General features: G+C 43.5%; 1 protein-coding gene across 3 annotated transcripts in view; it reads left to right on the top strand.

The window, feature by feature from the left end:
• CXCL16 (C-X-C motif chemokine ligand 16) overlaps window positions 1-23706 on the top strand; it is a 273289-nt gene extending 249583 nt beyond the window's left edge. For all 3 annotated transcript variants that reach the window (XM_069646606.1, XM_069646603.1, XM_069646604.1), the window contains one exon: window positions 206-23706. In XM_069646606.1, coding sequence (XP_069502707.1) covers window positions 206-303 — 98 coding nt within the window. In that variant the 3' untranslated portion in view covers window positions 304-23706. The remainder of the gene's footprint in view (window positions 1-205) is intronic.
• The last annotated feature ends 1 nt before the right edge of the window (window position 23707 follows it).

Below are 23707 nucleotides of genomic sequence, written 5' to 3'. Positions count from 1 at the left end.
GATCAGACTTTAGCGTGTGGATCTTCAAGACATTTGAATTTGAAATCCTGCCATAATAGTGAATAATAGTCAATATTCCCAAGGCCTTTATCCTCAGTGGACTTTACTGGTTGCGGTGTTGAGGTTATATTGAGACCATATCTCACCCCCCGCTCACACTGCCCAAACTCATTGAAATCTTACGAATCTCTTTATTTTTTTCCAGATCCGCAGACACAATACAATGCAGTGGCACGTGAGAATCTGGACCCTGAGAATGAACAACAGAGTACGCTTTCTCTGATAATTCCACAACCAAGCTGAGCTTATTACATGAGGCTGTCTTATGAGATTGCTGCCTTCAGGTGATCATCAGTGCTGAACACTGTCCAAGGAACTGCTTTTTTGAACTTCCTGTTCCACCAGACAGTAAAAAATATGTTCTGCGAATGTGCTCACTACTGCTCCAGACTCCAGACTGTTTTACACTCCAGCACTAAGTGCTACAGCTGAACTCCACACCACTGGATAAGAAGGCATTTCCCAGCACTTTGCTGCTGGACCCACTGCTGGACAAGACTTTAAAGTGATTCCTGCGGAAGAACAAAATGCTGCAAAATAACAGGGATGCAGACACTTGCCGAAGGTGAGGATGGGAATAGCCATATGGAGCGAAGGATAAGACTCATTTAAAGGGCAACAAATGAAGAAACTCTCCCACCCATTATATACCACCACCTCTGCACAAAATGGATTCTGGGACAGCTCCAATCTTCCCTATGGCTTTTTCTCTCGTTTCCCTCCCCACCACTCTTAATTCAGTGCATGCTAACACTCACATAGTTCCTAAAGAGGATTGTTTTTTTCTACCACTTATATGACGATCACAACTGATTCATCAGTGGGGCAAAACATTCTTTCTATGAAGTGATTTAAATGCCTTGATTTTGTTTTTTTTGTTTTTTTTTTATGAAGTTTATTGAAATTTACATAAAAACATACATACAGAGCATAGATTCATCAACGCTATAAATATAGAATTCATCACAAGGTATCTTTCCACATACCACTATCCCCTACCCTAAAATCAATCTAAAATATCATTACAACTCATCCAAAAATCTACTCCACATGTCATCAAATAATTTCATTTTTTTGTTTCTGCGGAGAATAACCTTCTCCATTCTGGAAACCTGTCTTAAGTCTTCTATCCACTCTGAAAAGGTCGTTCTCTCATCACATTTCCATTTCCTCAAAACTATTTTCTTGTCTGAATTTGCTGCCCTGAAAAACCAGCATCTCTGTGGGTAAGTAAGTTCTTCCACCTTATCATCCTCACCCAAAATGACAGTAATGTAGTCAAAATCTTCCTGCAACCTTAGAACCTCATTAATCTTCTTAGTGACTCTCCTCCAAAATGTCCTCAATTCATAACAATCCCAGATCATATGTTCAAAAGAGCCAACTGCATGTTTACACCTCCAGAAAGCCTCTCAATCAATCATTCCTCTTGCATGAAGTCTTTGGGGAGTCCAAAACACTCTGTTAAGAATTTTGATTTGTCGGCTTTGCTCTCCCAAATTAATGGAAGTGAGAGACACATTTTTACAAATACACCTCCATATCTGAACCAAGTATCTCAGACCATTTCAATAGTAATTCCTCTGCCGGTACATGACGTTGGGCCAGATTCTTGTATACCTTAGCCGCCATACTTCCCTCTGCCTTATACGCAGACAACCACATCTGCCATCCATTGCCATCAACTGCACCCTCATTCTGCAGGATTCTCCTCAATTTCCTGTATTCTCCCATTGTACAGTCACTGAGATCTTTATCTCGTGCCAGTCTTTTGAAACTGATCCATTTGCCATCTTCAAACAAATCGCTCAGCCATATTACACCACTTAGAAGCCAGTTCAACCACAGTAGCGGCCTTCCATTCACCAGTATTCCTGGATTCAACCAGATCGGGATAAATTCATTATCACAAATTTTGCGATTACACTTCTTCCACAGCTCTTTCCAGCACGTTCTCAGGAGTTTCGTTGGCGGAGATGACTCATACCCAGATCCATCCACCGTGGACAGTATAGCTCTAGGCGGTAATGGGGATGAATGACTTGATTCCGCCAGCGTCCAGACATCATTTGAATTGTCAACAAATGGAACCAGATGTCTGGCTCCAAAAGCCAAATGATAGTTTGCAAAGTCCGGAACCCCCAAACCTCCGGAGTCCTGGGATAGTTGCAATTTCCACAATTTGAGGCGCGGCTGTTTATTTTCCCAGAGAAAAGATTGGATTAAACCCTCAATTTTCTTCAAAAAGCACTTTTTCACTTCCAAGGGGAGCATACTCAGTACATAATTGACACGTGGCGTGGAAGTCATTTTGATGCCATTCACTCTCCCCCATAGACTCAATTTAAGTTCATTCCATCTTTTCAAATCAAGCTCCAGGGATTGAACCACACTAACAAGGTTGACATCCATAATTTTTGAGTTATCACTAGTCAACCAAATCCCAAGGTATCTCATCTTACTCGGACACCATTTGAAGGCAAAATTCCTCATTTTCAAAGTAGTGCATGAGGTCGACACTGGCAATGCTTCCGATTTGGCCCAATTAATCTTGTAGCCAGAAATTCTGTTGAATACACCAATCAACTCAATCAGTACAGGAATCAAGTTCTCCACATTCTGAACCATCAATAACATGTCATCCGCATATAGACAAACATTTTGGTTGGCCGCACCATAATGGACTCCTTCAATTCTCTCTTCCTCTCTTATCTTCACCGCCAACAGCTCCATAGCATTGACAAACAGGATGGGTGACAAAGGACAGCCTTGTCTTGTACCTCTTTCAAGTTCAAAAACATCAGAGTTCATGCCATTAGTCCTAACACATGCAGTAGGGCATGAATACAGCAGTCTTATCCATCCGATCATGTGTTCCCCAAATCCGAATCCTTTCAAGGCACTTAAAAGATATTTCCACTCAATACAATCAAATGCTTTTTCGGCATCCAATGATAATGTCACCACATCATTCCGATGCTCATTGCTTTCAAATAAAGTCAATAACAGCCTTCTCATATTATCTGATACATGTCTTCCCTTCACAAAACCAGACTGACCTTCATCAATAATATCCATCAGAGAAGATTCAATCCTCGTGGCCAATGCTTTGGCTAAAATCTTATTGTCTATGTTCAATAAGCTGATCGGGCGATAACTGCCCGCCTTAAATGGTGACTGTACATCGTTCAGAAAAACAGAGATCGAAGCGTGCCTTGTTGAAACTGGAAGGCACCCATCTCTTAAGGATACGCGCAGCATTTCCAACATAAATTCAAAAACCTCCCCTGGAAAGATTCTATAAAGTTCTGCTGGTAGTCCATCTGGACCCGGACATTTCCCAGCGTTCAATGCACAAGCCGCCTTCCTGAGATCCTCCACACTCAACTCTCTTTCCATGTATTCCAATGAATCTGCACTTATTTTCTTCAAATGACAGTCCCCAATGAATTGACAAATCTCATTCTCAGATAAGTTGACTTCTGATGAATATAGGGTTTTGTAATATGACTGAAACGTTGCATTAATTTCCATAGGATCAAAAGTCACCATCCCATCCGGTCTCTCTATTGCATTGACATTCCTTTCATTTTCCATGACTCTGAAGCGATGAGCAAGAAGCCGATCACATTTTTCGCCTTTTTCAAAGTAATTGCTCTTGGTTCTAAAAAGTAGCCATTCAGCCTTCGAAGAATACAAATCCTCCAATTTTTCCTTTTTCAGTTTCAGCACTCTTAAAGTATCACTTGAAAAGTCATGCATATTACCCCTTTCAAGACCCTGAATTTCCTCATTGAGCTTCTTCACTTCCGCATCTCTCACTTTCTTTTTCTTGCTTGACATTCCAATCAGCATACCCATCATATATGACTTAAAGGCTTCCCATACAAACTCCACTTTGACTTCTCCAGTCCAGTTCTCATTTACAAAAAATTTCGCCTCTCGGGCTATCTTATCCACAATTTCATCGTCCTCTAGAAGTGAGACATTCATCCGCCATGTGTTAGATTTTGGAACAGGAAAGGCTAATTGCAAGTCTATGGAGATTGGAGCATGATCCGAAATCAGTAACGGTTTAATGTCTCCCCCTTTGAATGATTGCGTGCAGAGGCCAGAAGTCAGAAGTAGGTCAATTCTTGAGTAAACATTATGCCTTGCAGAGAAGAATGCATATTGTCTCATTGAAGGGTTCTGCACTCTCCAGATATCAGAGAGGTTCCATTCAGCCATTAACCTTTTCAACGCTGACCTTTTCAGAGTATTTACGCCATCCATTGCCCCCATACTTTTATCAAGTTCAGGTTCCAGGACAACATTAAAGTCCCCACCCACAATAACATTTCTTGCATGTATATCCTGTAAAAACTGTGCTAGAGGGACAAAAAAACGTTCACCCCCCCCATTCGGAGCATATATGGTACAGAAACAATAGTGAACATCTTGAATATTTGCACTGACACAGACAATCCTCCCTTCTGCATCCTTTTCACATTTCAAATCAGAAATCTGCAAATTCCTTCTAAACAGGATACACACGCCCCTAGAACTAGTAGTGAAAGATGAGCAATAAGCATCTCCGACCCAACCCCTTTTCCAATTATCTATATCTGTTTCTAGTAGATGAGTCTCCTGAAGCATTGCGACATCTGCCCCCATTTCTTCCAGTTTAATCAAAATAATTTTCCTCTTTGTAGCACAATTAGCTCCATTCACATTCCAGGATACCACCTTCAAATTCCTTTGAAAAGGGTAAGACATGAGTGGATCGAGCACCCCGTTCCTAGTGATGAATTCACAAAACACAATGAAACTTAAACCTACAACTACTATAAAAAAACAAACTGAAAATATAAAAACACTCTTGGGTATGAGCCACCCAACCTTCCGGAACTTCCCTTCCACTTACACACAGAAAGGGACTACCCCACCCCCTCCCAGGGGTCAGTATAGAGGATCCCCCCCCAAAAAAAAATATATATGTTCATCATAAAATCATCAATAGTCAATACAATTTTAAGCTAAATATTCAGTATAGTCTGATCTGTGGCAAAGCCCAAACTCCCCCCCACCTCACAGCACTCCAGGGTAGGAAAAACTTTAAGAAACCATACCAGAACTGGTGTAATATCTCTTAACCAAGATATCTCCACAACACTTTACACCCAATCCACCCTAGGTTATCATGAACAATAGATTAATCTATACCACCATTCACACCACCTGTCTCTTCACACTAATTATCAGAGAACACACCACACCAAGAGACCTTGAGCGTATGAAACTCCCGACCAAACGCTGAAACATACTGAAATATTGCTATTAGATATGTCACACCTAGAATAAAATGAAACCACTGTAATCTTGCAAGTTATAATAGTGCATACCCAGCCGCATCTGAATTCCAGAGGCCCCCAACCATTATAAAGCATTCGCCATCCAATCCAATACGTTATTCAGCTAACTCCAGCAGTCCATCCCATTCTGCAGACCACAGATATCAAGTAGTCTTTCTAGACTGCATCACCCTAGTACAAAATACTCCCTGGGACTAACAATTATGTGTCTACACCAGTGTACTGCATCCACTATTCCCTAGATGCACATTGTACCGCTTAGGTCTCGGTAATATTGCCACAAGACAAAATTACAGCAGACATAGAGAATCTTGTGGCATGTGAACACAACATATATACATACACATATACATGTATTGAACGGTGTGTCAATATGTCCCCGTAGACCAGCTCACTGCAGATGTACCATGGCATTCCCAATTCTAGGTTATAACTACCCCAGGTGGACCTACTAATTCAACTAACTGTCTGCAAATGCCCACGTGCAAAAACTCCCAACAGGACATGAATATCAGCGCCTCGCCGGATGGCATAACCTTGGCGCAGGCAGGTACCACAAATAATCAAGCTGCATAGGGGACATTGGTGTGATCCAGAATTGCCCATATAATACGTGACCACATGAAGCACATGTGTGCCGTCATGCAAATGTGCCGCCATAACCCCTGAAACCACTTCCCATCCCCGGCACAAAAGAGAATCATCCCCCCATGACTCCCGAGCCCCCGCCCCAAGGCCACGCACCCGCCGCGTACTCCGGACTCCAGAGCATGCAGCGCACCGCCCAATCCTGTAACACAGGCACGGCATGACCATGACCGCGGAATCTTAAGCCCCCGGCAACATGATACGGGCGCAGCACAACTTAACGGATCACACTTACTGGCTGTAAGAACAATATCTATCTATAAAGCCCCGCACGCCAACCTCGCCAGACCCATGGCCCCACTGGCACTCCAAACAGAAAACATGCTCTATCTCTCCTAGAAAAACACGCAAAGACGGCAATACGGGCTTCCGTGTTTACATCGGCGGCATAAGAGGAAAGCACCTATCAAAAAATTCCAAGCCTACGAAACGCTCGAGCAAGACTGTAAACCGTTATACCAAGTGTTCATTTTAGATACGAATATAACAAAATAAACAAGGACATAATATAAACATTTCAAACAATGTATCATGTTATGAAAAAAACACATAAATTAATGAAAACCATAACGTTTGCCCACATTTATATTCACAATCAAATATTAAGTGGCAACATTATTAAAATTTAGATCCCCATCTATCAGCCATTTTTCTGCTTCAGCTGGATCATCTGTGGTTTTAATACCAGTTTCAAAAAAGATCTTCATACTGGCCGGTTTTACCAACATAGTTTTAATCCCTTTGTCCTGTGCCAGAGCTTTAGCACATTTAAAAGCTTTTCTCATTTCCACTATTTCCTTGGGAAAATCCGGATAGATGGCCACCTGGTCTCCGTTCAGCCAAAGTTTTCCTTTTTCCCTTGCAGCTTTTAAAATCCTCTCCTTTGCACTCACTTTAGCCATCACCATGATGATCTGTCTGGGTTTTCCTGCTGTTGCACTTTTACCCACCCTAAAGGAGTAGTCCAAGTCCATATCTTTCAGGATGTTTTTCCCTTGAGTCACATCCAGCACACCTTTAACTCTCAAGTCAAGATCTTGATCCAAGTCAGGATTTTCACTTACACCTAACAAACGCAAGTTCAGGTTTCTCTGATCAGCCTCCAACCGCAAATTCCTCCTCTTCAGATCAGAGACTTCATATCTTAAATCTTTGTACGCTCTGTAGCTTCCTGCGACTTCCGTGGCCAAAGTTGTACTTTCTGCTTCCACTTTGGAAACTCTGGTCTCCAAATGACCCACCTGAGAGGACAATTCCCCCAGGGTAATCTTCATTTCTTTCACATCCTGAGCAATCTGTAGAAGTAGTGTATACGTATCACCATTCCCTGGAGTCTCATCCATCTTCTCGCCTTGCTTAGCTTTTTTTGAATTAGGGTTGTCAGGAGCCTCAATCTTCTTCTTTGGTAAATGATTAATATTAATTTCTGTAATATTTCCAAATCAACAGGCTGGGAGGGAGCAGGAGCAGTTGGCTTAAGCTGCTGCTCTGTTCACCAACATTCCAGAATCCACTCCTTGATTTTGGTTTTTGAAGGGGCAAGTGGGCTGATGCTGTACAGTTTTGAAGCTGGTTATGAAAACATCTATTGAAATCACCTGTCTCTGACCCGAGACTGACCTCCCATGTCAGAGCAATTCTGAAATGTGGTTCCCTCTTCTCCTCCAACTCAGAAACAATCTTAAAATCACCTGTCTCTGACCCGAGCCTGACCTCCCATGTCAGAGCAATTCTGAAATGTGATTAGCTCTTCTCCTGCAACTCAAACAATCTTCAAATCAGAATCTTGGCTTAACCCTGTGATAGCTGACACTCTTGTGAAATTCAAACTTGGACGATGCTTTACTCCAGCTTTACAAAATTTCAAAATGTAGATAACCATCAGAATGCAAACCTCAACAAGCTAGACCGTTTCTCCCTTTCTCACTGGCACACCTGCTGTCTCCCTGTAAGAGCAGGGGGTACATTTCCTTTGCCTGACCTACAAATGGATGTACGGTGAGACACTAACATTTTTGTTACTGAAACACATCCTTCACCACAACCGCCACCCTGTGACTGGTCCTCCATCTTTGTGCTACTCAAGGAGACTCTTTTTTTTTTTTATTATGGACCAATCCTCGACAACAACCTACCCTTCCAAGCCCAAACGGTTCTAGCACTGATTTTAGAAGCCCTTCATAACACTGTTTGAGTAAAGTCTCTTCCAAAGTGTTTGCTTTTGGGTGTCGGAACAACTCTTGTGCAGCACCCGCATTGAAGTAAGCTTGCCGTTCTCACTCATCCACAAGGCATGTGTGGGTTTACTGGCAAAATAAGATAAGAGGCGTCCTGCTGTGATTACTAACCTGAAGAACTGTTGCAAGCCTTTGCCTCTCCTGCCTATGTTTTACATTTCCCCCAAACACCTGCAGTGACGTTTTCACAATATTATTACTTGCCACATAGACTTGAGAAAAAAACAAATTTCCCTGTTATTGCAATTTACAGCACCATAAAATATGCAAAACAACTGAGGAACTGCATGCCAGGATGCTCTAGTTTCCGATCGCACATTTTAGCACCCCATGACAGGTATTGCCTGAAAACAGCGGATACAAAATGGTGCATGCCCATTTACTGCACATACGGCATGGGGAAAGAAAATGAAACCCATAATGTCGAACAAGGGGGGTAGAGGATTGCGGGGTAGTGCCCCACTCCCCTTGTTCAGCATTAAGGGCTTCAGGGGTTTCAGGGGTGTCCCCTGCTTCCATCAGATTGAAAGCAGGGCACAATAAAGTTAAAAAGAAGAAGGGACCATTCAGCGCCAGCTCCGACCCATGTTAGTGGGATGGAACTGACGCTGCAGGGATACAGTGAAGTCGAAAAAGGTAAGTAGGGGGAAGAGGTAGGGGGGTGTAGGATTTGGGAGAAAGTGATCTATGTGATCACTGCGCAGGGCGATTTACTAGTTCGACATTTTCAGATTCTATATTTTTGCGCTGCGCAGTAATCACGTAGACACCTTGACAAGAGCCATCTTTAAGAACAGCTAATTAATTACTTCTTTGTCCGCTTCTGCCAGGCTTATGCTCCTCAACATCCAGACAATCTGAACTTTTCTCTTCTTCCACTCTTCAAAGAGTCTCCTCTCCATGCTTTTCCTCACCTGGCTGGATTGCTGTTCCAGCCTCCTCATAGGACTCCCACTCGACTCCTTCCCCCCCACTCGACAAGGTACTCAACTTTGCTACTCACACTCTCCTCAACCTCTCACGAACCTACTCCACTTCTGTATACCGCCTCTGTGCAGGTTGGCTGCGCATGGGCAATCTCTCCATTTTTAAATCCCTAATTTAGGCTTAATTTCCATCCATTGGCTCCTCCTCTCCTCCCAATAGAGATGATGCTTGCGATCCCAAGTTTAACTGAACCTTGCACACAGGCAGTGTGCAACCTCCTGGTTCCGTACCTTCATGCTACCCAAGCCCACAAAGGGAACTTCCTTTTCCCTAACAATAAGTCCACCCCACTCTGTGAGACTTAAAACTGCCCTAGAAAGACACCTCCTCTCACTTGATGGTGCACCCAAGCATGAAACACAAGGCCCTACGAACTGACTTTGCCGACACATGTTGCCGTATAAATCAACAGGAAATAAACTGATATTCCCCCACCAAATCTACAGTAATTCTCAAGCCTATGAATTTTATTCTCTCTGTGTTCATAATACCTTGTCACCCGGGTAATGTATCTGCCAGGGCTACTCTTGCTCCGCTGCTTTCCATTATGTACATAGCCTCTTGTCCTAGCCCTGTCATGAAAATAAATACAAACATGGCTAGAGAAATTCTGAATAGCTCTGCTTGATTTGCGAAAGGGGCTGCTGTTACGTGTATGTAGCGCGTTTGTGAAAGATAGCATCTGTTTGTCAGGACAAAGGATCAACAGTGCCAAATCCTTACTATTTGTTACCAGGATAAAGGTTGAATAGGCCAGAAACTCTTCCATGCCACTGGATACCAATTGGGCATATGCACTGTCCTTTGGAAGACAAATGAGTGAACTGCACCATTTCCCAGCAGGCCTGTGGGTACTTGGGGTATTGATTTCATCCACATGGTGGGTGGGTTCACATAGTCACTCATGAATTGCAGCAGAGGGAATAATGTGCACCAACATTACCAGCATGCATGTCTTTATTTAAAGGAATTTAAAGCCCGCCTTCAAGGAACTTGCTCGAATGTATTGTCATTGTGCCTGTTGGTTTTGTTTTCTTGTCTACGTGACACTTGTGCAGGCATCAGCTCAATCACTAGGTGGCACGCTTAAGACGAAAACCTGACCTTTTCCATGCAGGTTGGTGCATTGAATGAGGATCTCACACTTTTTAAAAATGTCTGCCTTTTGACAAGAGGAAAACCTTACTCCACTGATAATATAGCTTTGGTTCTTTAATTTGCCGGCCATAAATATCTCCATGTGGCCTGACAAATAAAGAGTAAATAAATCTGTGCAGGTTCGCAGATATTTACCAGGACAAAATGTAACGAGTTCAAACTTGCTACTTATTCCCCGAATGAAGAGCAAACACTCTGTTTGGTTCTGTAATTTGCCTGGATATCCTGGAAGCAACCCTCGAATATTCTGGGAGGGGCGGTCGTCAGTAGTACCCATAGTCCTGGTCAATCTGGCACATTTGCTAGCATTTGCCCAAACAAAGGGTAAATAGTGACTCCATCCAGTGGATATGTGCCAGATAAATTCCCCTCTCTTGTCTAAGGTGTGTCGGAAGACCCCTTACGAGGCCCTACTGCCCTAACTGGCGCTCAGGTTCCTTACATCTCTCTGGCACGGATGGTGCCTCTTGCCACTGTGAGGTCAAACTCCCCCAATGCCCATCGTGGCAATGATCGAGTGCCTGAAACGGCCCCCAACACCCAGCAGTCCCCATTCCCCAGATGTCAATGACATCATTTCAAAACCAGAAAATATGGAGTGCACTGGATTGTTTTTATTTGGCCTCTCAATCGGGTGTTTTTCTGTTCCCTTATACTTCTTTCTACCCCGAATGAAACCCTCCTCCCCACTTGCCCTCAGTTCCATGGCAACAAATATGCATTTTTCACGTCCAAGGCATCACTAACCATCTCTTTGCCCTACCTCCCCGCAGCCTCTCTTGTGGCACCTGAAGTCACAGAATGCTACGACAACATTTTAAAATGACTGCCTGGCCCAGTGTGTGTTTGGCCTTATGTGGATGAGCGTGGATGCAGGGCCATCTTAAAAAATTTGGGGCCCTGGGCATGGACATCTTTGGGGCCCCCTCCACCAAATGAAAGGAATTAAGTGATCAATAATATCTGGTGGTACCCCCCTCTCTCTCCCCAACCATGAGCATAACCCATAGGTTGATATGCCGCCTTGCAGCATTAAAAATAAGCATGCTTACTCCATTTAAGTCCCCTTATCCTCTTCAGTCTTGCTCTAATCAGAATGATAAACAAGTAGCATTTGAAGGCCAACATTAGCAATCTACGAAGAGGTTACTTCTCTTCCAGTATAGAAACAGGATACTTTTTATCAATATCATCCGGGAAGGTAAGCAGCCTGAAGTATTAATGCAGGACTGTATGTAAAAGGAACATGTAACCCAGAATAGGCAGAGAACTCGCATTAGCTGCCTCAGAAAATGCAGAAGTGTTCAAGCATGGATAGAGTAGACCATTTGTAAGGAAGGAGAATGGTACACATACCGTAGCATGGATAGTGAATGCAGATTAGAAGCTACCAGGAAGGTGTCTCTATCCAGACAGACTGAGATTAGAAGTGGGACATGGTTTTCAAATAGAGTTGCCATTACCGATCAAGGGAACATGAGCCTGTGGTGTGCAGTATATCAATGCTCACTCTTATAGTGGAAGCAACCCTATAGCCAGTGAAACCATGAGTGAGGCTTCTATGAAGATCATACCCAAAGAAGGAAATTGCCCTGAAGGGCTGACCATTTTTAAAGGTTTAGGGACTGGCATTTCTGAGAGGTTAGGCAAGACGAGATTAAATGAGATGCCCAGGATCACACATTGCTTAAGGGGTGAAGCTGGGATTTGTGCCAACTCTGCAATTTCTGCATTTGAACACTTTCATTTCCAGCTCTTACCACTGACTTGCAAAGTACACAAATCACATTTCCAGACCTGACTATTTTTAAAACCAAGATATCACAGAAGGGTGTTACGCAAAATGGGAATGATTTACCAATCAATGTGATTTAACAGATTTAATCTAGGTATGTCTTTTGTACTTTTAAGCTTGAAATACTTCAAAAACAATGGCTTGTGAAATTGTCATTCATAAACGTGAAAAAAAACCTTTGACTTTTATACAAAAAGCAAAATGTTTTTTGTGTCAAACGAGCAGACCTTAAAATATGCTTGCCCAAGGCCTACAACATCTGGTCCGCTCTCTCCTGTCTACCACCCATTCCACTCAAATGACCTATAGAAGAAGAAAGATCAAGTAATGAGCTAAACGATGCCACCAGAATGCAAGAAGGAAAACTTCACAGAAGACAGCACAGTAATGCAAGAGATATATGATTTGACCAGGATCACTGTATCGTCTGCTGGCAAGCCAGGATATAAGCATGAACACTTTGATTCCACAGTCTTTTATTCACCTCTTGGACTAATAGTTTATGCTAATCTTTGGAGGGGATTGCCTAGCTTTTAGAACGCCCCATCTGAACAAACCAATGTCTAGCCCTTCACCATATGAATGGCATATTAGTTTTTATAGCATGATGCAGGAACATTGCTGATAATAGCACCTCTTGTGCTGCAAAACCAAGTAGATATGCAGGTAGGTTCATAAAGTTCAGACATCCTAAAAGCTTCAGCCAGCCTTGCTGGAGTGCTTGTCTAATCTTTCATATGAACGCATATCTCTGCAATGAGTGCTTAACACACTGTGCTAACTTCTGAACCATTGAGGCACTCAATGTATCAATATGGATTTCAACTTTGGCTATTGCACATGATCAACATAATTCCCACAAGAATGAAAGAATGCCACAGAAGTTGTGCCAAACGGAACACACAAACTATGTATTCCACAGTGAACACAGAAAGCATTACATGATTAATTGATCAAGGCAGAATGTACTTATCAAAACAGACAGGCAATAGGTTTAGCACTTCAGCAGCATGCCATAAAATCTCCTGGCGTGTGCTATTTAAGTCTAGTAAACAATGGAATCTTACTTTAGATCAGGCAGCCTTGTGGGGGCCCCCTCCAAGGTGGGGGTCCTGGGGAAGTGCCCCCTTTGCCCTCCTATAAAGATGTCTCTGCGTGGATGTAATGTGCAAACAGGACTATTTCCCCTAACACCTCCGGCCTTGCCTTTTACCTGTCCTCAAAGGGTTGTCTGGGAGACAAATCACTTCCTGTTATCTTCCACTTTCTGTAAAATAAGCCTTCTTGAAGCTAGGTCCGTGCTAAATAAATACCCTAATAATATTAATAAAACCTCCTGCAACCCCACAATCTAGTAGTCGCCACTACCCCATGGCAGTGGAGGTAGGGTTGCGAGTAACACATAATGAGGCCACTCCCATGTGTAAATAACAATGTCGAGACCCTAAGGTTAGGGGAAAACAAAGCAGCGGAGAATACTGCGAAAACTTGTGTTTAAAAAAAGATTTTGTATGCCAATATGCCTGACACAGGTATCTTGCCCATCAACCTTTCATCAGACAACCCAATCTGAATCTTGCCTTGGGTGATGAGCCAACGCTGTGGCCAAGTAGTAGTAACCGAGCACACATCAATGAAGAGTACTCTCACATCCACCACCCCGAATTCCGCCATCACCCTTTGTGCACCTACCCTTCTACAAAGGGAGAAACCCCTGCATCTCATAAGCCTTATCAGTCCTATGCCTGCTAAGGGTAGCCACCGGGGGCTTCAAGCGCTTTGCATTCCTCCCATGCACCACAAATTGTCAAATTTTCAGAAAGATGGTCTTCTTTCACTGTAGAAGACAGCTCTTTGCACGTCCAGGGGATACCTGTCATCTTGTCCCTGAAAGCAAGAATAACTACCTCCTGTGTAAAGTAAACATTCAAGCCGATCTTAGGGAGAATTCTTTTCCAGAGTGACCTGAACTAAGGGGGAGCTGCAGACCAAAGTACCCACCTCACCCCAACCAGCCTGCAAATGGGAGAGATGGCCACTAAGAGCAATGTTTTGCAAGAAAACTACACCAGTTCCACGTCGAGGATAGCTACACAGGGCGTGAATTGTGAAGCCTCCAGAACCAGAGAATGGTGCTACTGGGGAAACACACCTAAGATGGAGGGTTGAGAAGTGTGCACCACCCTTTTCAGCAGCCTAGACACCATGTACGCCATCCCTCCAGATCAATTAAGGAATCCTAGCCTTCAAAGCGGCCACTGCTAGCCACATCATTTGAGCAGAAGTAGGTAGGAGGAGAGGAATGATAAGAGAAGACAGAGTGGATGGTTCTAGGGGTACAACACTGATGAGGATGCATCCAAAGGCAGGAGTAGGTCTTGACCCCCCTTCTACAAAGCTTAACCACACCTGCCACCTCCAACAGCCTTCAACGGAACCAAACCTTGCTCTCATCCACCAGAGCAGTAGCCTGAGAAGGGAGAGTTTCCTGATGTTCAAACTGGGATTTGTCATAGGAGATGGCATCAGATCTGAGAAAAGACTGGTTCAATGGACCAGCACTGGAACCCAGGTTCTTCTCACCTAGAATTATATCCACCCCTTCCTGCCTTTACTACTTTGCCAGAAGCTTGTGAAATTGGGGTAATGCCTAAAGCAGCATTCGTGGTCATCTCAGTGGCAGCACATCTTCAGCTATGCACATGGGTCCCAAAGCTTGGAGCAAAACAGGGCAACTTGGGCATTCAATTGGTCGGTAAACAGATCTATCTTGGGTTGTATCGGTTTGATGAGTGTGTTAGTATTTTTAGTTTAATTAAAGTCTCATATTTTTGAAGAATCTTGGTTGGACATTCTTTTATTTTGGTACCCCAGTACTATTGTTGCTTGGATGCTCCTTTGCTTGCTCACATCCCTCCTGAAGAGTATAGTCTGCACTCGGCCCATGTTACCACGAGAGACGAAGGAGGTTTACAGGTTGTAACTGTTTCACCTTTATTATTGGGATCACTGCTGGTTTAGTAGCAGAGTGGGGCATAGTGGGAGTTTTATACTCCACTCATCACTGCGCTCCTGCAGAGCAGTAGTAATTTCATCACACTAGTAGCCAGTAGTTGGGTTCTAGCACAGACAGCTTAGTTAGCCAAATTAGAAGAACTGTACAGGAAATCTAAGAAACCTTGCCAGGTGTTTTAAAAATATTTTCCACAATGTTCTGAACATTCTGCGAATCCAGTGCCCTTCACAAGCTGTGTCATGAAAGGGTACTCCGCCATGACCGTAATCCTGAAATGCTGAAAAGCATCAAAGCTTTGAGGAAGCAAGGGTAGCTGAGTAGACACCACGGTCAAGTAGTGCTCTTGAGCCTCCGAGTCATGTGTCCATTCTAGTGGTAAGCATGGCAGTGTGTGTGGATGTGGATAGGGAAAGCAATATCTGTTTCTGACATTCTTCCCAATGGGCGAGTAGCATGGTGTCCCCAGGATCCTGGTTTCATCTTGGTCAAAGGTTTCACTTCGGCCCAGATTATCCGCTAGATCTGGGAGTAGTTTCATTGAGGCCGATCTGGCTTCTCGAAAGCTCCTTTTGGCAGAAATGTGGGTAGCACCAGCAGATCAAAAGCAGAGAGAACTGATGATTTTTGAACTGTGCAACCTACAGCTTGAGGCGAAAAGGGAGGCCTGCAGACAATCGTCTGAGGGGGAGATAAGTGTTTCAAGCCATGGCATCCCGCAAACCTCTAGGAAGCATAATGCCAAGGGCTATGTCCAGCCATAAAGGTTTGGGAAAGACGTGTTTGACTGGTTTGAACCACTGGAGTTCATTTTCCAGCTCCAGGAGGTGGAATAGGAGTTGTGCAGTACAGCCCTGATGAACCGCTTACTGATTCATGGCACAGATGTCCTCATTCAGTTGATTGCAAAGCAGAGGCCATTGATTCAAAATTAAAGTGGCCATCTTCAGGAATATTTGCAAGACCCAAGGGCAATACCTGAAGAATTTTAGGGAATCGCAAAAATTGACTTTTGTCTCTGATGCAACTGTGTGGGTGACTGCAATGTTTGGTTGTACGCGAGCGAGGCTGAGTAACACCAGCGTCTAGTGGGCAAAGATATCACAGACCTTGAAGAGCTTGTAAAGCCTGCTGACAGATATGTGACTACTCGCAATCAGAAAAGGGCTCAGGTTAGAACACCCAAGGAGGTTAAGGACAAAGCTTCTAAACCTTCTTCAAAGAAAGTGCCCCAAAAATCTTATGGGAAATCCCAGCTAGAAGGCTCAGCTTCTACAGAAGAGAAGAATGATGGTAACTCCAACACTGGGTTACCCTCACCTAGAGGATGTTTGTTGTGTGGCTACTTGGCCATAGGAAGGGGGAATTCCGCCTATAAGAGCAGAAACAAACAGGCTATAGTCAGTGCTGGTCTCATTGGGGAGGCCATCATCAGTGTTGGCATCCTAGCGAATTAATTCCCACTAGGACAAATGTTTCCTAGTAAGTGAGGAAAGATACCGGTTCACAAGAAGCAACTCCATTTCCCGCAAACACGCAGATCTTTTTGGAGCACATCTTCAGCAACAGGATCAAAGCTCCTGTGCTCCAAGACACAGCTTCTAAGCACCCTGCTGTTTGACTACAGAGAGGTGCCACAAAATGGAGTAGGGTTTAGTCCCTTTGTGCTTCTGTGGGGCCATCCTAAAACAGGTCCTTTCAGTATAGTGAGAGAAGGATGCCAGATTAATGCCCAAAATCCTTCCCATGACGTAATAAATTACGTACTTGGGTTACGATCTAGAATGGCCCAGTAAATGGAACAGTCTACAAAGAATATGAAGGCTAGGCAGGACTTAATGAAGCGCTGGCATGACTGGAGGGCCACTCGAGGATAATTGTTCTGGGTAGTGGAACCTTCCAAACCCAGTGCACTTCAGGATAAATGGACTGGACCCTACGTGGTTCTGAAAAATATCAGTGAGTTTAACTACTACATTGATACCAAAGCTCCAGGCAGAGACATAAAGGGTCTTTCATGTCAACCAACTGAAAACTCACTAAAGCTTGGATGACCTAGTGTTGGTTCTGGTGACTGAAAAGGAGACAGAACCCCTCCAAGACTTGCTGCACATGGATGCCATAGACAGATCCATACAGTACTATTGTTGTTTTGAGGTTTTTCCGCTAGTTCACATCCCTCCTGAAGAGTATCATCTGCCCTCAGCCCACATGAACACAAGAGGCGTAAGGGGGTCTACATAATGGGTTGTGATTGTTTCAACTTTGACTGGGGCCACTACTGGTGTAGTAGTAGGGTGGTTCTGAGTAGGATTTCTATACACCACTCATCCCTGTACACCTGCAGAGCAGTTGTCAGTTCGTCAAAAAGCTTTGGCTACTTTCAAATTCCTGCCTAATTGCTGTTTGATGAAGCATTCTTTGCTGGAGGAGCCAGCTCCATTGGTCCCTTCAATGAGGCAAAATCAGTCCCAATGTCCTTATGTGCACCCCCTGTTTAGCCTGAGGTTCACTTTTTGCTGGAGCTAAAGAGGTGGAATGAACCGACAGAAGGGGACACCGGCGGGAGGTGCCGGTGGGCGAACAGCTGTCAGCAAAGTAAGAGCATGCAGCACTCCTTAGCGCTCGGGCACGCACTTGGACAGGTTGAGACAGCATCAATTGAGGCCCTCACTAGTGCCACGATGAGGGTGAAGTCTTGTCTGATGGTAATGGTCACCCCTTGGAGAGAGGACACTTTCTGGCACATGTCGTGGGATGCTCCTGCCACAGAAGTGATGGAACACAAAATGTCTCGTAATCAGGTGTATTCACCAACTGAAAGGCACATCCTTTCTCCAGAATGGTTTACATCAAACTGACGATGGAGAACCTTGACCTGACGATGGGAGAACCTTGAGGAGCAAGATTTCCACACAATAGAATATACGGCGTGATGTCGTAGACATCTTACCTAGTGATGCTGTGAAAACCCGGGATGCTGCAGCCTACTTTCCACAACAGATTTCACCTTAATCGCCTCCCCTTCCTCCTTAAGCCGCTATATAACTGTAAATGTGAAATCCAACAGGACTGGTAGGGCCAGTGATCTCATCCTAAATCTCATGTGATCTTATTTTCCAACTCATCACTCGCTTCTTAACTTGTACTACTTCTCTGCCCTTCAACCTCCACTCTCCTCCAAGAAACCATTGCCCATTTATTACAAGTCATCCAACTGCCACTATAATGAACTAAAGCCTCTCTAGTGCCAGGAAGGCCCTGGATCCGCATTCCCACATCGTATATGAGGCAGCACAGTTGGTAAGACTATTTCCCTTGTATATTGGCCTTGGGTTCCCTCCCACAACCTGAGGCAAGGAAACTAATGGTCTCGGGACGATAGCTCAGGGGCAACACGCTCGCCTTGCAAGCAAGATGACACGGAGCAACACATGTTTAATCCCTGGGTTCGTGCTTAGAAACCTCTGGGTATTAAGTGCGTTATAAATACCATATCATATCATAAAGCCATTCAAATGTCATCCCGCAACCTGTCCAAATGGTTTTGCTCCCTTTCCTGGCGAGGGTTTGTCCAGTTATCTGAATCACCTGGACCGGACCCAAATACATTCCTTCTTCCCATTCCTGAAGTTCATCATTGATTTCCACTGCTCACCCTCAATCCCCCCTCCTGCTAGGACTTTACCCTCAATTTTAACCACCTGCTTTGTGACTTGCTGTATGTCATCTGGGATTATGAGGTGGTATTCCACGCCTCCCCATTCATATGATACAGAAAATGGATAACCCTATCTGTATCGGACCGGACCCCCTTTTATCTCAGTCACAGCGTAAGATTTTTGCAATGTTTACGGCTGGTCAAAGTAAGCTTTGAGAGATCTTGGGAGATTCCGGTGTTGGAATTCATGCATTCTACATTTCACATGCCTAACTTTATTAAATATGTGAGCGTTTTCCGAGTAGTAGTAAACACACCATAGCCACTGATGGCATTTTACTTTTCTTCCGCTCATGTGCACTCTGGTCTGTATGACTTTCATGCCACCTTCTTTAACTATATTTGAATTCCCTTTTCCACATCTGTTGTTTCTCCTTTTTGTCTATAAACCGGTAAACACACACTTCATCTCCTTTATTGATTTTTGATGCCATCTAGTTTTAGGCAAAGTTTCTCTTCTTGCCTTTCCAGCTCTATTATTTGTATGTTTGTGCGATCATCCATCAAGGTTCACTGACGTTTGGTTTTCCTCCCACCCCGTACACTTTCCTCCTCTGAATCCAGACTCCGCTTGAGCTCACTCACCTGCCCTGCATGTCTGCTCTCATTTACTTTACTTTATATTTTATATAGTGCTGTACGCCCAGAGGCCTCAGAGCGCATAAAGAATCAGGACAGACCAGGAAACACATAAATCAGGGGGGAGAAGGGATTCCAGGACATCAGAGTAGGATGCTCGTAATCATGCTCATTTTAAAAGGATTAGTCTACTCCTTTGTCAAAAAGGTTAGTTTTTCATGTTTTTTTTTTTAATTTGCCAGACGGGAATTGGATATTAGGGTCAGGGGGAGTTTGTTCCATGAACAAGGGCCCCAGCAGTCAAAACAGGCACACCGTATTTCTGAGTTATAGCGTGGAAGGGATATTTATTTATTTATTTTTCATTCTTAATAAGGTGCTGCATGCCCATAGGCCTTAGAGCGCACCAAGCGACAGAACATCAGGGAAACAAGAGGCAAGGGGGGGATCAGAAACCGAGCGGGAAGAGAGCAGTTATCAGCTGAATTAAAGAGTAGAGTTTTAATACTTATCTTAAACATTGTGAACGTTTGAGACGATTTGATAGCAGGGGACAGGGCATTCCATTCACGTGAAGCATGGAATTTGAAACTAGAGTCACCATTTTTTTTAGGCGGACCCAGGATTGGTTAAGATGAAGATTGTCAGCAAAGCACAGCACCCGACCAGATTTTTTCAATGACCGCCTCTTAATAAGATATTGAGGAGCACTCAAGTTTTGTCATTTATATGCAAGAGACAAGATTTTATGTCTGATTCTTGGCTTGACTGGTAGCCAATGCAGTTCCTTCCTGAAAGCAGGGATGTAATCATGACTAGATAGTCCAAAGACGGCCCTATTTTGAGTAGTTTGAAGACTATGCAGATCTCCCTGTGAGGTACCAATCAGTAGACTATTACAATAGTCTAGTTGTGAATTGACTAGTGAGAAAGTCAGTAGAGATCTATTCTTTATAGAAAGGTAGGGCCTGATCTGGTGGAGCAGTTTGATCACGTGTCCACATGGTGACCGAGTCTGTGATACATGTTGCTTCATTGATAGGTTGCCATCAAGAATGACGTGTTTTTACTGATTTACTCACAGTGATTATGCTACCAGCAAACTCAAACTGAGCATAAGCAGTATTGAGCTTCTTCATTCATGGACCAGATGCCATGATGAGAAGCTCAGTCTTGGAGTCATTGAGTACCAGTGAGTTATGTGCCATCCAGGCCTGGATTTCACTATAGACTCGGTTCACTGTGGCGTTCTCCTTGGAGCAGTTTCCTGATAGTTCAAACAAGATCTGGGTGTCTTCCGCCTAGTTTTCAAAATGGACACTCAGAATCAGAAGATCAAAGAATGGTCTGATATAGACGGTAAACAGCAAGGGGGACAAACATGACCCCTGCGGTACGCTACATGTCAAAAAGATAGGGTGTGCCTGAGCCCTTTCAACTGCCACTCTGGATGTTCTTGGACCAAGAAAGGAAGCAATCCACTGGCAGCATTTTCTGAACAGTTGCAATAGTTAACCATCTTTTCTGCAATAGATTGTGGTCAATAATATAAAATGCCGCCGAAAAATCTAATAGTAGAAGTAAGGCTGGGTGATTCGTCTCTATAATTCCCACAATGTTAGCTTTAAGATCCAGGAGAGCTGTCTCTGTTCCATGTTGGGATCTGCAACCACATTGGTAAATGTTAAGGAGTTTATTTTCTTCGATACATTTCTGATGTTGCAAATAAGCCACTCTATACAGAATCTTTAGCAAGTATAGGTCATTGGTAATTGGCCGATAATTCTTGGGGGCTGCAGTGAGGATGAGAGGTGAGTATTGTAAAAGTCGCCAGGAAAATAACCTGATTCACGCAGATCTTACACAATCAATTGACCTAATGGTCTATTTGCTAGGAGCACTTTTGCTGGAGTGTCATGGTTTCATCCATTCTAGCCCTATAGGGTGGCAGCAGCAATTAAGATACCATTTCATGTCAGAATCCCCCTCATAATAGTGAGCCAGCAGTAGCTCGGCGAGGCAAAGTAAAATGAAGTGGCTTGAAGAAAGAGCAAGTAATGCACTACTTGTTTAAAGAGTAGTCTTTTCTGCAATATTTCAAATTGCAACAGTAGTGCTTCAAACAGCAGAAGTATACTCAAGGCGCCTTCATTTTCAAAGATGCTCCTAGAGGCCTGTATTAGCTTTGTATTGCAAAGTAGCTATGTAGCAAGAGTTTTTTCATGTGCCCGAAACTTGGTGTGTTTCATTCATTGATTCATGTAACCATTTATTATAGCAAAGCGCTTAGCAATTTAAACAGCATATTCATATCATATCATGCATGTATGCAAACATGCTTACATATGTTGTTTTTAGCACGCCGGTGTGAGAACCCCTCCCCCCCTAGCCCTCTCTTCCACCCCCCTACATCTAACTACTGCAAGAGTTGTCTTGATTCATTATGGTTTTCACCATCACCGACCTGTTGCCAATGCTTAGATTTGACTTTATGGACTCATGGACACTTGGTGCTTCACCTTCTCAATTCTCATGCTGGACCTCCCTTGCATCTCGTACTCATGGTGGCCCTGAATCATGCTGTCCCCATCGTCATCTTGAATCCTTGCTTACATTTTCTGTTCTCTGCAACATTATGTGTTACTATTGACATCTGCTTCTCTGCTCTTTTTCACTGTTGTATTCTGTTCTCTCCTCCTCTCCCTTCTCCCTCTCTCCTCCCACCCTCCCTTTACTTTTTCTATGCACTTACTCTATCATAATTGTCCTTGGACCTAGTATGAGAGCAACAATGTTTGTCTCCTCCCCCTCCCTTTCTTGTTCTCCCCCCATCCCTCCAGCACTATCTGAAATGTCGTCAGGCCTAGTACGATAGTCGTTTGTTTTGTCCCTCTCCCTCCTTTCTCCTCCCCTTCTCCCTCAACTCTTGTAAATCTCTGGCTCTACCAGAAATGTCGTCAGGACTAGTACGGTAGTCGCTTGTCTGTTCCCATTTCCTTCCCACCCCCTCCCTTCCTTATCTGTGTTATAGCTCTTGCACTATTTGAAATGTCTCCAGGCCGGGTACAATAGTTAATTTCACATTCTTATTGTTCATGGCCTTGTAAGAATGTCATTGTATTTTCGCTTGTTCCCCCCCATTACCATGAAGCGCTTTGAAACACATTGTGTATATGTGCTGTATAAATAAACATATCACATCATACATATGCCGTAAACACTACACTGATAGGCCATAACATCAAATCCGCTTGATTTTCCATGGTAAGGAAAGCAGCAGTCTGCTTAAAACCCAAGACTAAACATAACATTGACATAGGGCCTAAATGGATAATTTATTAGGTTGCTACGAGATGATAAATTAGCAAGGTGCTAAGGGGAGGACGCACTCACATTATTTACATGCATCACAAATAAGGGGGGGGCCTACAAGCTATACAGGTTACAGTCAAACGCAGAGGTTCTGCCCACCGAATGACAGCATTTCTGTGGTAAGCGGATTTCCAGCTAGAGGCACTATAAATATGCTACCACCCCCTATACATTGCTGGCTGGCTGATGTATGCTGAGATGATGTTCGAGGATACAGGGGGTGCATGCTCTAGGCTGCTCCTTAGAGTCAGGTTGCACTGGGGTGTGCTTGATTGAGTACTGTGCAACAGGTCTAGTCTTTTGTTTTAATGTAGTGATTTTGTGCTTTGCATGATATGTTATGGAGATAAATATATTGAAATGCAATGATTGCTTTATTGATGTAAGATTTTGGATTTGATTGAAAACAGAGTAGGTTTGAATGCCCTCATATAATGTTTCTCTGAGTGAATTGAACATTGTATCTTGACTTTGATTTTCATTAGCTTAAAGGGTAAGGTTGGACAGGTACTTTGTCAATGGAATTGTGATTTAAGCCCATGTTAGGTTGGGCAGGGCTTTCTGTGTTGGAACGGTGATTGAAGCCCCATGATAAGGGCATTGATGTAGATTGATTTAATTACTGAGATATGACTTATTAACTGCTCAACAAATGTGTTTGAATTCTATGTGAATATAACTTGAGGGTCGCTTGAAGATGATAAATATGATTGGAACAATGTGCTGATCTAGAAAGAATTTTTATAGAAGGTTCATAATTGTAAATAAAACATTTTTTACAAC

This window comes from Ambystoma mexicanum, chromosome 1p (assembly GCF_040938575.1).
Source record: "Ambystoma mexicanum isolate Mex_15411 chromosome 1p, UKY_AmexF1_1, whole genome shotgun sequence".
In the NCBI taxonomy this organism is placed as follows: Eukaryota; Metazoa; Chordata; class Amphibia; order Caudata; family Ambystomatidae; genus Ambystoma; species Ambystoma mexicanum.
Note: the sequence above shows the minus strand (reverse complement) of the source record. Positions and strands in the feature narration are given on the sequence as shown.